General features: G+C 37.4%; 1 protein-coding gene across 3 annotated transcripts in view; it reads left to right on the forward strand.

The window, feature by feature from the left end:
- LOC106678681 (probable RNA helicase armi) overlaps positions 1 to 16,169 on the forward strand; it is an 89,828-nt gene that overhangs the window by 10,357 nt on the left and 63,302 nt on the right. The window contains exons 1-3 of one of the 3 annotated variants that reach the window (XM_067049941.1): positions 1,024 to 1,199; positions 2,082 to 2,465; positions 3,428 to 3,570. In XM_067049941.1, the coding sequence (XP_066906042.1) occupies positions 2,095 to 2,465; positions 3,428 to 3,570 (514 nt within the window). In that variant the 5' untranslated portion in view covers positions 1,024 to 1,199; positions 2,082 to 2,094. Of the gene's footprint in view, positions 1 to 1,023; positions 1,200 to 2,081; positions 2,466 to 3,427; positions 3,571 to 16,169 lie in introns of those variants that run through there. The other 2 variants (XM_014417376.3, XM_014417377.3) reach the window with 2 other exon arrangements.

The raw sequence follows: 16,169 nt of genomic DNA on the forward strand, positions 1-16,169 counted from the left end.
CTTGTTTATATTGTTTTTTTATTTAAAATATTTATTATTTATATTTTGCATTTTTGTTGTGTTAAAGAGAGGAAAAAGTAGGGGAGGGGAGAGGAAAGATACATTAGGTTGAGAGAGAAAATATGAAATATAAAGAAAAATTAGGATTAATTGCAAAAAATAAAATAAAATATAGGAAGAATAAAAAAAAAAAATTAAATTATCTAAATGATCAAACAAAAAAAAGTCATATATTATTATTATACATTATTTACTTGACTCTGCCCATATTCTGTAAGGTTTCAAAAAATTTCTAAAGTGATTTAAGTAAGTATGCTGTGCAGTTAGCAACCCAATACAATTGGGTAGCACAACTTTGTTGTTTTGAATAGTTTTTCTCTCTCTTATTTTTTCACTCTGTCTCCTCTGAGTCTATCGTCTATCCTTTGCAGTTTAGAGCGTAACCGAGGGCGCCCCACCTAGAACATCCCACCTCCTTTACAATCGTAAGCGATTATCCCACGGAGTGGAGTTTCCATCTTGCGAGGATTTATGGCGCATACCCTTAAAATACGCCGATCTGAAAACTGTTTTATTTCTCCTAAAAGGTCCCATAGGTCTTTGGAAATTAAACAACAGGATGTATCATTTTCATTTTGATGTATAATTTATAATTTAACCTATACTTTTTTGTTGTTAATATTTTATTTCTATTCCTTTCTCCTTTAGAAGAATTAAATGTCCATAAGATCAAATGAATGTATTACATTTAAATAGTTTGAGGAATAAAATAAGGTTGAAATATTTTATTTAGAAGTATCAGTTTTACGTTATGCCACTGTATGGTTATACAATGCCTTCTACAATATGTATATGTTCAATTCAACTAACCTCCACATTTTTTGATATTTTGATTTAATTTTCGCTAGGTGTCGACACTGCAATCCACATGCAACTGTTATGTATTTCGTCTTTCTTTTGAGGGTATTTTAAGTTTCTTAATCTTTCCTAAGTGGACGCTCTAAGATAATGCTATATCCTTAAAAATATTTTTTTGTTCGACATACCTCTTTGGAGTTTCTATTCCCGGGCTCTTAGATTTATATGTCAAATAGTTCACAAAAGTCATTTTTACTGTGATGTTGACGTTAGTGTTTTTGTTGCCCTTTTGAAGAACTGCAATTTATAAAATCTTATTATCACCTAATCACAAGTGAATGGTATGGGTAATTTTCGAATTTATGTTAACATTTACTTGAGTAATGTGTTATATTTGTTAAAAATTTTATTGTTAACAGTTCTCATGTGTAGACATGTTTTGGGATACCATTTAATCCCACATTTACTAGGTAAATACATCGTTATAGAGTTGTTCATAATAAAGGATATGAATAAGATGCTAGTTTTTGCCTTTTTCACATATTTGCCCTTTTTTGTTTTTTAGAATACTCATTTAAATATTTTTGTTGCTGAATCAAGCTTTATTTTTTCAGATCACTTTATTCCTCTTAGTGTATTTTTAATATGCCCCTCGGTGCAGCTCAGCCCTACATCAAGTTTATTGTGTCAATACTTATGTACCTTCAGTTATCCGTCTATTTTATTCTTAGAGGCTACAAAAATATTTTCTAATTTATTTTGCTCTTCCAGTATATGAGCTTTATTTGTGTAACTGTTATAAACTGTTATGCATGATTCGTCAGTATACTTCTCATCAAATATATTAGTTATTTTATCTATTTCTGTATATATATTTTTTATAACTCATCATTATTTTTCATAATTATTCAATATTTATAGCGTTGTAAATAGTTAGGGGTGTCCTATGCACAAGACTGTACCCCCCTCTCCCGATATTAATTGTTAAACAAAAAAAATCAAACTGTTAAATAACCATTTAAGTCCCACCAGGCTGATTTGGTATTGAATATAAAAATATATATATGTTGTGATGCCCCAACTAAACATATTTTAAGTTTTTTATTAACACCTGCTCTGATACTATCCTATCATTACATTTCATTAACCGACAAATAGAATTGATATCCTTACTCAGTGTTTTGAGGTGTATCTTCTTACTTAACATTTGACTTTTGTTTTAGGGTTAACTGAAAAATGTGGTCATTCTTGAAGAGATTTTCCTCTTTCTTTGCTATTGTGAAAGAAGAAAAACTTTCAAAAGAAGAAGAGGATGAAATCATATCAAATGCTTTTTCAAAAGAGAGTTTGGATTTAGTATCTGTTGATGATGGTAAAACGTTTCAGCGTTTAAATGGGACTATTACCTTCACGAATTACACCACCTCAGTTATTGATGGCAAATACTATTTTCACTTGAAGGATTCTATTTCACCAAATCTTTTTGTTGGTGATTATGTGGAGTTTGTGTTTAACGAAACTGAATCTAAAGTCATGAATGTTAGAAAAATTAGTAATGTAGATGCAGATCCCAAAGCAATTACTATGGACCATTTAAAGATTAAAGGGTAATATTTAAATTGTTAATGCATCTAAAATATTGATGTTTCTGAAGTTTCCACAAATTTCCTTTGTTTGGGAAATACATTTTAATTATTAAAACCATCTTAGGTATACTCTTAATAAGAAACATACTTTGTATTATTATTAAGGATTTTTCAGTAAATATTTGTTTCTCATTGTTTCGTAGCAAGAAAGATAATCTCTAAACTACGAATGCCAGGATTTATTTCTTGAATTGCTGCTTCATTAATCAAATTAGTGGGGCAAATGTCAAAAAACGGACGATTAAATTTTGCTGTTGGGCCCTGATACATGTGTATATATTTTTTCTTCATTCAAGTCCAACAATGTTAAATTTCAGACTTAAATATTTGCAGACAAATTCAGGATTTATGTAAAGGGTGACATAGATAAAAATGCAGTCAATTCAAAATTTGTTGCGCAGAAGTACAGGTGTAAAATTTAGTTTTATCTTGATCCATGGATTTAAAGGGGATAAGAGAAAGCAATAATAGCGTTCATAGAGATTAGGAAACTTTTAGAAAAATGTATTGAACAGATTTTTTTAATTAATTAGTCGCAAGATACCTCCATAATGTTTGTCAGACATGATAAAATTAACATTTACACCCATACTCCTGATTAACAAATTGTTATATAGCTACATAATTTTTATGTATCCACCCTTCTACATAAATTCTGGATTAGTTTGTAAATATTGAGGTCTGTAATTTACCATTGTTAGCCTTGAATGAAGTCATGTTTGTGTAGACACATGTATCAGTGTCAGCAGTTAAATTTAATGCGTGTTGTTGGTCTTTGCACTCCTTAATGTACGATTTCTTCCACAATGCAGTGTTTTGAACCAAGCTTTCTATGATCCTTGTACCTACCTGCTTGGCCATTACACACTATAATAAAAAATTTGGTACTCTATTTCTATTCTAAAGTCTGTTTTATTTTTCAGGGAAAATAATGAATATTTTAGTGTGAATGGTGTTATTAAAAATAGAATTGGAAGGATTGTGGTTGTTATAAATGAGGAAAATCCTTTGGAAGAAATTGATTTCAATTTAGATTGCGTCTGTTCTGAATTTATCCCTTCTCAAGGTATATTAAATTAAAGTACCTGTAATCTAAGATTGTATACCTATTCCCTTTCCTGATGACTATTAGATTAAGAGTTTTCATCAAGTTTCCTCCATTTATCTCATTGTCATATTTTCCTATATCCTAATGTATCCTATATGCACCTTTCGTCCAGTCAATGAAGAGACAATCAAATGCTATATTAAAAAAAAAGGTAAATTTTCTTTGTATATGTATGTTTAGTTGACTGTAAAACTTAAATGTAAGAAGATGGTCAGGGTTGCGATAAAAAAAAAGAACAAATAGTTTATAACTATTTTAATGTCCGACGTTTCGCCCCACTTTGCAGGGTTTCATCAGGGCTACAAAGATACAAAAAAAAAATTAAGAATATTATAACAATAAGGCAATTTAAGCTAACTAGGTAATTTAAGCTAATTTCTTATCACTTTATTTTTACATAATATTTATCCTAGCTTAAATTACCTTATTGTTGTAATATTCTTAGTTTTTTTGTTTTGTTTTTTGTATCTTTTTAGCCCTGATGAAGCCCTGCAAAGTGGGGCGAAACGTTGTACATTAAAATAGTTATAAACTATTTGTTCTTTTTTTTTACCGCAACCCTGACCATCTTCTTATATTTAAATTTTCTTTATGAATGTTTATATTACTTTTTCTCATATCTGTTACAGTTTTTGTTTTACAGTGTTACATTGTTCATAACTTTTCAGCTTGTCATGTTCCAAAAAAAAAATTGACTAAGAGAAAGTTGTAGACAATTATGGTAATTTGATATTGTCTTCTGGATCATTGTACAAAACAAGTACTTTGGTTATTATCATTATTACTTACTTCCTACACGAGCTAGTATATTGACTATTTACAAATAAAAAGTATTTACTAGTGTAGTAAATAAATGATGGTACATATGTGTGTGTATGTAGAGTCGTCATGGGCAACTAATCTGTGGCAGTTCAAGGCAACATCCTCAATTAGCAGCTGGATGTTAACAACTTTTCTAATCGTTTTATTTTGAGAGGGGACTCTGGATTTTATTTGGAACGTATATGTAAACTGCTGTGAGAAACATCAGGATTTCAACTATTTTCACGACTACTTCGAAAAGATATTGTGTGACCCTCATCTGAGGCAAGTGTATGAAGAATGGTTCAGAACGAGACGGCAGAATTCTGGGAAACCGATCCAGCAGTTCTTGACTGAAGGAGTTGACCATTATGTTATGGTTCGAGAGAACGTCAGGGAAAACATGGCTGTCAATATTTTACTAACAGGGTGCGTGATCTGGACCTACTGCAGAGCTTGAAATTTTTTTTTTTATTGCAGAAGCACTGCGAATAAGGCCTATTGTGCGTCAATGACATTATGCCAATGTTGAGATTAACATTACAACACTGATCTTAAGTTTTGAAGATTCCAAGATTCTTAATAGTCTTAAGGGATTGATCAGCTCACATTGCTTAGGATCCACCACACGATCCACCTCATACAATGCGAACCTCAAACCTGCAAATCAGTCACACCTACATATGTGGTATACCTATTGTTTATCAACCTCCCTGAGTTATACTCGATAACACCTTTGAATCCTCTCTTATTTGCCCAACTCGTTTATACTTATTCAAATATTATTATCACTGATGATTTTAATATCAACATGCTCTCTCAATCCAATGATAAATCCTATCCTCTTCCCATCACCCCGTTCCCTTCCTCTCATCTCACAATCTGGTTCAAATATCGTAGACCCATTAGTCAAATGCTTTATTCCTAAAATCATATCATTCCGTAATCTGGACCTCCTTTCTTATGAATCCCTTCAACCTGATCTTGATTCTATCCAGTGGGACATTATACACTCCTATAACTCCATTGACCCTATGGACTCCACCCTCACTTCACATCTTCAATCTACATTAGACATTCATGCTCCTCCCAAAACCCAAACCTTACACCGTCCAACTGCACCTTGGCTTACTCCGGAAAAAAAGGCAATGATAAAATAAAGAGAAGCAGCTAGAGGTAAATGTCGTCAGCCCCGGCTGTCTGCAGATTGTTTTAATTTTAAACTTCTCCATAATGCAACCTAGTTAGCAGTTCAACGTGCTAAATCCCTTAACATACATCATGCCCTCTCCAATACATCTGATCCCAATCTCTGTGGAAAATACTCTGAAATTTATCCCTACCAGAATCCAATAACCTCAGCTCTTCCAATACACCTGACGATCTCAACAACCATTTCACATGCCATGTTACAGATCCATTAATCTTTCCTAATATTCTAAACAACACCTTCAATCCAGAACACTTCTTTTTCCCACTTATCTTACGAAGAAATACTAGCCATCATTCGAAGATCCCATACCAACGATCATAGACTGGGCAAAATTCCTGTTGATTAAATCCTGTCTCCCAGTCCTTATTCCTGTACTTTATCATATATACAATTTGTCCTTGCAAAATGCCACATTTCCTTCTCATTGGAAAACCACTTTAGTTTCACCATTAAATAAAATCCCAAATCCTTCTTCACCCAATGACTTCCGCCCTATTCCTTTCCTCTCTAACCTTTCAAAACCAATAGAATGCCTTGTTAAAACCATTTCTAAAACTTCCTAGAAAAACGTTCCTCCTCCCATTTTAAATATTTTCTTGCATCCTTCCTCTACCAAGTTATCCAATCTCGCCGTCCATCATACATCTTTGACATCTTTCAATTTAAATTCTCAGTGCATTCCAGAAATTGTACCTTTTAATTTATTATTTTTAGTTTAATCGTATTTGATTTTTTATCATTTTTTTTCTTTTTATATATTATCAGAAGTGTTAGTTCTCTTATGCTTTATGATATGATATGGTTTTATTTTATTTGTTCTATTCTTATATTATATATTCTGTTAATTATTGTTCATTTTTATCTTTTCAAATTCATTATTTTATGACATTTTATGATTTCGATGAATGGAATATGGCCCGGTAGCGGTAAAAAAAAACTCAAATAGTAAATGATTGTACTATTTTTATTGAGCCAACGATTTATTTATTTATTTTTTTGAGCCAAGGATTTATTTTTTTTTTTTTAACGATTTATTATTTATTATTATTTTGATTTATTATTTTTGTTATTGTGGCATGCTAAACTGCCAACCCCACTCCTCCCAATACAAACGGCTCACTCTGACTTTGACTCCCGTCAAAACAGGTATGAATTCTGTCTCATCATTTGATTTTATTCTTTTATAATTTCATTTTATCTTGTATTTTACTCTAGGGCTCTAAAGCCTAATTTTGACCTTTGTAAATTATTATAAAAGGATTAATCCCAGAATAAATAAAGAATATTATTATTATTATTATGGTCTGTATTTCTTGTTATTCTGGGTTGAGTATCTGAGGTGTTGGACCTGAAAATCCAACCACCTTCATATTTTTATTTATTTTTCCTTTGATTCAAATATTTAAAACCTTTCACACTATGCGTGCTTTGTCTAAGAGAACCGACTGTTGAGCCTCTCTTAGCTTAGCACATCAATAGGCATTCCCAAACCATTAATGCCTGCCGCTGTTGAATTTGGTATGAGACCATTCGTGGATATTATGAATGGAGTAGTGGTAACACCTTTCAATTGATGTAGTTCTTTCAATTCTATCACCAATTCCTAGTATTTTCTCCCACAGTAGAGCTTATATTATTATCGTTTGGGATTCCGTCATCAATAACTTCTTTCTTTTTTCTTAGGTCTATAAGGAGGATATCCGGTTTATTATGGCGTACTATATGGTCTGTAATTATTGATTCATCCCAATAGAGCTTGAGAAGTCTTTCTTCTCCTTTAAAGTCTTCTCTTCCATGGAGGCATTTTCCTGCATCCTGTTGGGTGTTTATTTTTACCTTTATCTTTTATTTTTATCCCCAGCTCTAATGCAACTTTCTTGGCAGCAATAAAAAGCCAATGATGGATATCTTGAAGACCGCTAATTAGAGCTATATATTTCTTAAGCATGTTATTCATTATATTGGTTATTTTTAGTGTGGCCTTGTTGTACAGCACTTGAAGTAACAATGGCCATTCCCGAAGCAGTATTCCCTCAAGCATAATGTGCTTGGTCAAAAGTAATTGACTCAATCTAGTTTCAATATTCTTGTCGTCTACTTGGTTCTCTGCACTTCCACTACAGGCTGATGTATTTGCTCTACCAATTTCTGATTCTGTTCTTGCATCCATCCAGATGGCTCAAGCTTATTTTCAGTGGCCATTAACACACAAACTTCGTCTTTAAATTGTTGGAGATCATTCGAAGAAAGAAAATTTCTCATCAGTATTACTCTGACCTGATCACTTAACTTCTGTGTGGCTATGTCAATATCTGGAAAGGACTCACACCAGTATCTCTGTATACGGTTGAGATATCTTGTTTTGCCAGTTTCAAGTTTTGTTGCCAAGTAGTATGCCCGAATGACAGTCTTATTCATATTTTGTGTCCATTTCATCCTCTTTGCATTTCTTGGTCTCTGTTGTCAAATTCGCGGGGGTGGAGAATGTCTCTCTTCCAAGCTTAAGTTTGAACTGTTGGCCGGTAAACGTTGCAGCCTTGCAGTCCATGACGACTGGGTAGTGCTGCTTGCTCCACTCTTCCCTGTAGGAATCTGTCCACTGTTCCCGCTTGATGCAGCTTCAGTATCGGGTTTGTCTGAGGCTAATCTTCTGTTTCGTAGCTCCATATTTAATGGATAAGTGCATTTTATACCTCAGCCGCCCCTAACATGGGGTACAGACGCTGACCAGGTTGCCACCCAATTTGGGAACCGTCACCTGGATTTTTACTAGTTTTAGTCCACACTGGATATTTTATTTCCCCAATATCCATCATATCTGATGAACATCTCCCATCCGCCACGGCGAGGCGCCCAATGGAGCACTAGCAACCTCTCAAGGGCTATTATTATTATTATTGTTATCGGGTTTTTCTCGTTGTTGCGGGTTGAGTATCTGAGTTGGGGGACCTAAAAGTCCAACCACCTTCATATTATTAATTTTTTATTTTTTTAAATATTTAAATCCTGGGGTATCCCGTACAGGGCGGCACTGGGAAAGGTTAAGCAATTTCAAGTGATTGTTCTATTAGAATGAGAGGTGCCCAGGCAACCACCATGGAGGAGGCTGCTAATTTGTATATAGACTATACATTCCCTAGTAGGGATGCGACATCGATGTCGATGTTTTTAAGCCGATGTTTTCTAAACATCGATGTTTTTAAGCCGATGTTTTCTAAACATCGTTGTTTTGTCCCAATTTTTCATTTTTTTTCCCAAAAGTAACTAAATGAAAACTAACAATTTACAGTATAAATAGATTCCTATCAACAATGTGGTCGAATAAAAAAGTACCTCCAACCTTCACGCTAACGACATGATAGAGATAAATTACGACTAGAAAAACAACGGTTTTAAAATATTTTTGCTGAATATTAAAATACCATTGCATAAAAATCTTTGCCAAAAATACATCGATGTTTTTGAACAACCATTTCAGAAACATAAGGTCTGTTCCAACGATCCCGTGTCCTAAGGCCTGTAAGAAGTGCTGTTTTAAACAAAGAATCCTATATCAACTACAAAAAATATCGTTACTTACAATACATTATCCTAAAAACATCGATGTTTTTGAACATCCATTTGAATAACATAAGGTCTGTTCCAAAGATCACGCATTCTACGGCCTGTAAGAAGTGGTTTTTGAAACTAAGAATCCTATATCGACTTCAAAAATCATTGATATTTTAAAATATCATTCCTTACAATATATTACTCAAAACACATCGATGTTTTTGAACAACCATTTCAGAAACATAAGGTCTATTCCAACGACGACGTATAGTCTTTTTGTTTCAAAAAGCACTTCTTACAGGCCTTAGGACGCGGGATCGTTGGAACAGACCTTATGTTATTCAAATGGATGTTCAAAAACATCGATGTTTTTTGGGTAATGTATTGTAAGTAACGATATTTTAAAACATCGATGATTTTTGTAGTCGATATTGGATTCTTAGTTTCTAAAACCACTTCCTACTGGCCGGACTATACGTCGTTGTTGGAACAGACCTTACCTTATGTTTAGCCGAAATGTTTAACCGAAATAGTTGTTCAAAAACATCGATGTATTTTGCATTATGTATTGTAAGGAACGATATTTTAAAACATCGATGTTTTTTGTAGTCGATCTCGGATTCTTTGTTTCAAAAAGCACTTCTTACAGGCCGTAGGACGCAGGATCGTTGAATAGACCTTATATTTCTGAAATAGTTGTTCATAAACATAGATATTTTTTTTGTAATGTATTGTAAACAACGATATTTTTAAAACATCGATGTTTTTTTTAGTCTATGTCGGATTCTTTGTTTAAAAAAACACTTCTGACAGTGCGTAGAATGCGTGATCGTTGGAACAGACCTTATGTTTCTGAAATAGTTGTTCAAAAACATCGATGTATTTTGAGTAATGTATTGTAAGGAACGATATATTAAAACATCGATGTTTTTTGTAGTCGATGTCGGATTGTAAGTTTCTAAAACCACTTCTGACAGGCTGTAGAATGCGTGATCGTTGGAACAGACCTTATGTTCTTCAAATGGATGTTCAAAAACATCGATGAATTTTGGGTAATGTATTGTAAGCAATGATATTTTAAAAATATCAATGATTTTTGTTGTCGATGTCGGATTCTTAGTTCCAAAACCTACTTCTGACGCCGTAGAATGCGTGATCGTTGGAACAGACCTTATGTTTCTGAAATAGTTGTTTAAAAACATCGATGTTTTTTGGGTAATGTATTGTATGCAACTATATTTTAAAACATTGAGGTTTTTTTGGATTGTCCTATTGGTTGATTGAAAAAGCTCTTCTGACTGGCTGGAGCATGCGTAGTCTTTAGAGCAGTCTTTATGTTACAGAAATGTTTTTTTGTCGATGTTTTTTTAACATCGATGTTTTAGTATTGAACATCGATGTTTTTTTATCGATGTCGCATCCCTATTCCCTAGGGATGATCCGTCCCAGGATAGCGCAGCTGATGGAATGGTTAGATGCACCACGTTATACCCACCAGGTACCGACCTATGTCCACCATGGGATATGTGGGACCTACGTCTTGCCGTGGTCAGACAAAGGATTGGAAGGGCTCCAGGACTAGATAGCATAGATGTTGCAATCCTCAAGAACTGTACCCCTTATATCGAGGAAGTGTTATTGGATATATTCAATGAGTGTCTGGATAAGGGGTACTTTCCAAACAAGTGGAGGATCGCAGACTTGAGACTGCTCTACTAGGGAGGTGGTAAGGATAAGGAAAAGCCTAAACCCTATCGACCAATATACCTCCTCCCAGTAGCTAGTAAGGTCCTGGAGTACACGATCGTCCACAGCCTTAGACCAATCCTAAGTGCTACAAGTCATCCACGGCAGTTCGGCTCAACCCATGGCAAGGTTACTACGGATGCGCTGCTGAGAGTGCTTAGGGACGTGGAGGAGAGGGAGGAGAAATATGTCTTATTTATAATGTTTGACATCTCTTCCACCTTTCACAGCGTTTGGTGGCCCCGTGTACTCCAGTGGTTGCAAGAGCTCGACACCCCCAGTAATCTATATTCCCTCGTAGGTAGTTACCTTAATAACAGGAGTGTCAGGATCAGGGGTAACTTCTATGAGGTCGAGAGAAAAATCGAAAGAGGATGTTGAACTGCAGGGTTCGGTCCTAGGACCAGCTCTGTGGAAGCTAGTATTCGATGAGTTGCTGGGGGAACTAGAGGACAAGGGGTTCCTTGCCACGGTTTATGTAGATGACCTGGCAGTCATCTTGGCCAAGAACAGCAGATCCAGACTAAAGACAGGAGCAGAGAGGTGTGCCAGTCTCGTAGGAGAATGGTGCGTGAAGAGGAAGTTAAGTATGGCAGCAGCCAAGACTCAGGCCATACTCATAAGAGGCTCCATGGACAGGGCTCATCCTGTCACGCTGGATATCCAAGGAGAGGGTGAGGAGGTGATATATCTTGGTGTGAGGATAAGAAGATTCGATGCCACTTCTCGCTTGATGTATCTAAAGGACAGGGTGACCCTGTCACTCAATGGTCTAAGTAGGATAGGGGATGCATTTTGGGGCCTCATGTACCCTGTAACGATGACCATATATAAAGGTGTGATCTTGGGAATTCTGAGGTACGCATCCCTTGTGTGGAGCGAAACCTCACGCAGACACAGAAGAGAAGACTGGCCACCATACAAAGACTGGCTCTGCTGAGGGTCACGAAGACATACAGAACGGTGTCACATGAGGCGGTGCAGGTACTGGCCGGAGCGATGCCCCTGGACCTCATCCTCAGGGAGGATGTCCTTAAATATGAATTAAAGAGGCAGGGACTAGAAGTGCTACCGGAGGAGCTCAGAGAGGATCGGTGAGACTCCAAACTTATGGAAGAAAATACTGCAGGAGGACTCAATACAGGAGTGGAATGGACGGTGGGTAGCAAGCCAGAAGGGCGCTACTTTGAGAAAATTCTTCCCTACCATCCTTTCCAGATTGAAGGCTAAATGGGTCCTCCTCTGGGAGGACCCATTTAGACTTTTGGGTCTCACAGATCCTTACAGGAGATGGGGGGGGGGGAGTTTCGGGGGAAAGCTGTAGAGCTTTGGAAAGGACATTGACTCCTGGTGCCCCACTTGCGGAGTTCCTGAAACAGCAGAACACGTAATAGTAGATTGCTCCGCCATGGAAGGACACCGAGCCAGGCTGTTGAGAAAAACCGGGATTTTCGCCCTCGCCGAGTCGGACTTTCCCTGTTTGATGGAAAAAGAGAATTATCTCTTCTTCAGGGAGTTCATTTACGGGTGGAAGGAGGAGATGGGTCTCACTCATTTCACAATGGGAAGGGCTTGACTGCCTAACATCGGCGAGCCACCAGAAGATGAGGAAGCTGTCCCAGACTGAGACCAGGAGGGCTGGACCAGCCTGGTAACTGCAGGTGGCACACAGACAGATGCAGTGGACAAGGTGTAGCCCCTTCAGTAAGGCGCTAAACCTAGCGCTGGGCTGCTCTATAGTAAAAAATTTAATAATTGAATAATTAATAAAAAAAAAAAAAAAAAAATTGGTGATCTTCGGGAGCAGTGACATGCGCAAATCCCAGCATACTACCCCACTGCTACCACACCCCGTATGCCAGAAATGACAAGGGAGGGGGATTTAAAAAAAAAAAAAAAAGATTCGAGCGTTACTGAGCATAATCGACACTTATCCGGTGTTGTTGCGTCTCTTAACACATGCTTCCTATATGATCTCGTGACAGTCACTTGATCTTGAATAACAACCACAAATCCCTCTGTCTCGAAGAATAGCCTTTCAGCTTTTAACCATTCAACTGATCTCTCTTTGTCTATGGATGCTTCATTCAGTTGGCTATAGAATCTCAAATGCAGAGACTTGCTTTTCCATTCTGCCAGTCGTTCATTTTGTGACACGATTGATGATTCAACACCTTTGCTCAGATTAAGTGCAGTTAAACCAGAGTCCATCCTTGAGATGGCGAGATAAGCCCCTGTTTTTGCGAGAAAGTATTGGCGTAGGGTCTCTTCCTGTTTTAGGCAAGCTTCTTCAATATTTATTAAACCTCCTTCTTTTCTAGGTAAATACAGACGAGCTCTAGAGGATATATGGTGGTAGGTGCATTCTTGTGTGAGAGTTGTTCGTACAAGGCGATTCACCTCCTGTAGGCTGGTGTTTAACCATTGTACTTTGCTGAAGCTATAACTAAGAGCAGCATCATTGACCTATGATGGCCTTAATTTTTTGCTTCCCAGTTAGTTGGGTTTTGAGCATTGTTAAAAATTCTTGTTGCCCGTCTTTTCGGGATATTTTAAGGTGCTATTGCATGCCCAAATATTTATATAATTTATTAGCTTCAAGTTCCTTTATGTGCTCTTCTTCATTTACCAGAATGTTCTGTTTACTGATGACTTTCCCCTTGGTTACATGGAGCACTGCACATTTATCGAGGTCAAATAACATTCCTATGTCTCTTGTAAAAGATGAAATAGGTTCAACCATATTTTGTACTTCTTCTTTGTTTTTCGCGTATAGTTTGAGGTCATCCATGTACCAGCTGTGACTGATTGTGGTCCCTTCATCGTTGATGACAAGTTTATATCTCTCCTTATTCTTTCGAAGAATCCTGCTTAATGGAAACAGCGCCATGGAGAACCAAATTGGGCTTAGACAATCTTATACCAAGCGATACCAATAAAGAATACCAATTCCTCTCAGTATTTTGATTTGATTGTCTGTGCAGGTTTATTATTATTATCATCCGGTTTTTCTCGCTATTGGGGGTTAAATATCTGAGATGGGGGACCTAGAAGTCCATCCACCTTCGTATTTTGTTTATTTATTTATTTTCTTTTTTCAAGTATTTAAAAACTTTCACACTATGCGTGTTGTGTTTAAGAGAACCGACTGTTAAGCCTCTCTTAGTACATCAATCGGCACTCCCAAACCATTCACTCCTGCCACTGTGGATTTTGGTACAAGACCATTGGTGGATATAATGATTGGAGTAGTGGTAACTCCCTCCAAGTGATACAGTTCCTTCAATTCAATCACCAATTCCTGACATTTCCTTAGTTTTTCTCCCACAGTAGAGCTTATATTATTATCGTTTGGGATTCCGACATCAATAAGTTCCGCTTTCTTTTTTCTTAGATCAATATGGAGGATATCTGGTTTATTATAGCGTACTGTATGGTCCATGATTATTGATTTGTCAGGGTTGTCTGGTCTTAGACGATTTCTCCAGCCTTATATCTCTTTACAGAAGGCCCACGACAAGGCGTATTCATTATAAGTTAGGATCGGCCGTGCCAGAGGATGAGCCCTGGACACTGACGCAGGTAGAGGAGGTCTAGGTGAGAGAGTCTGAGGTAGAGTAACAGTTCTAGTTGCCGAGATGAAGCGGACGAACTAGAACTGTCAAGATAGGAGCCAGCTTACTAGTTGCCGAGACGAAGCGGACGGACCAGTGTAACCGTTTAATTTTTAGATTATTAAGATTAGATTACTAAGATTTTAACCTAAAGGATTAGGTTACAATCTTAGTTGCCGAGATGAAGTGGACGGACTAAGATTGCTGGAGAGAAGGAGAGGAGATTGGCCATCGTCTTAGGTGTGCGTACAGAAATAACAACTTTGGCGAGCATAGATTGGCAATGAACTTCTCTGTCTCAAGCAGTGTATACGCCACCTGTGCCATGACTAGACCCAGGAAAGGATGTGGATCTAAGATCAAATTTGGGGATTTAGAGTCACTTATATATAGGTCTAGTCCATGCGGCTATGACTGAGAAGCGGTTGGTACATGTCTGCTTGAGATAGGTTCGTGCATTGTTTTGGTTTCGTTTATTAATCATTCTATTGACATTGTTAAGTGTTATGCACAGAGATTATTAATATATAAAAATAACAATGTGTTTTTACAAAATTAAGTAATATGTAAATTTGAGAGCTTCGGTGAGGCTCGAGGTGCAGCGCTCTGGTGAGTAGTGATCGAAACGCTTGCTCCCTCTCGCTACAGGACACCCCTCCTTGATGACGGAGTCATAAGGATGTTCGGGAGTTGGCAACTTTGCTGTAGTCGATGTTATCAAAGAAGTGGACTAAGAATTTGACTGGTCGTCTTGATCGAGTCCGTTTGTTATTCTTCCTATTTGGAGAGTATTTTGGTCTTCCTAGTTGGAATGGACGCTGTTCATCCTGTTTCGGATTTCTTGTTCTTCTCAATTTGAGTGTATGTTGTGTTTTCTTATTGGGTTGTAACCTTCATTGCCGCTAGTTGCAGCGATGGTTGCCCCAAGTTGAAACGAACTCGGAACTGATCTTCCCCCACCTACTGTTCCTGTCAAAGTCGGAATTTAGATATGTCCCTGTGGTGAAAAGATTGAAGTTCTGATGTGGGCGATGAGTTGCTCCACGACTTTTTGATTTGTAATCTCCTAGGTGGTGCTGGTAGGTAGTAGTCCCAGTAAGGTCAGAAGGAGAGAACATCAGCTGCGCCAGTTTGTGTGCCACGATGTGCGAGCAGACTGGATGACTTCGGTGTTCTGCTGAAGGTAAAGTCGAAGCATCTAAGGTGCCTAATGTCGCTAAGTGAGGTGGTCATGGTGAGATCCTATTCGGTTATCTAGCACCGGAGCGGGAGCTGTTCTTAAGTTGGAGCGTCTCTGCGCCAGTCGGGGCCATGAGTTGGTGGGTGGTCCGCGCGATACTTGCTAGGGGTGTAGCATCGGTGTGCCAGTTGTGGCCCATGAGCAGCAGGCTGGCGGGATGTCTCGGTGTACCTTACGTGGTGGGCGCCCGTACCAGTGTAGGAGGTCCGCTAATAGGTATTGTTTTGTCTTCGTCAGCCATGATTTAAGGTCCAGTGAAGAAGTTGTTGAAGCACAGATCCTCATCTCGGGTGACTTCGTTGTGGGTTACGCCGGCTGTACCTACGAAGTCCGAGGGAGTTCTGCGCTGTCCTATACGGACTGGTAGCAGGGAAATAAAGGCTTCGGTCTT

This window comes from Halyomorpha halys, unplaced genomic scaffold (assembly GCF_000696795.3).
Source record: "Halyomorpha halys isolate HHAL.00 unplaced genomic scaffold, Hhal_1.1 Scaffold154.1, whole genome shotgun sequence".
Taxonomy (NCBI): Eukaryota; Metazoa; Arthropoda; class Insecta; order Hemiptera; family Pentatomidae; genus Halyomorpha; species Halyomorpha halys.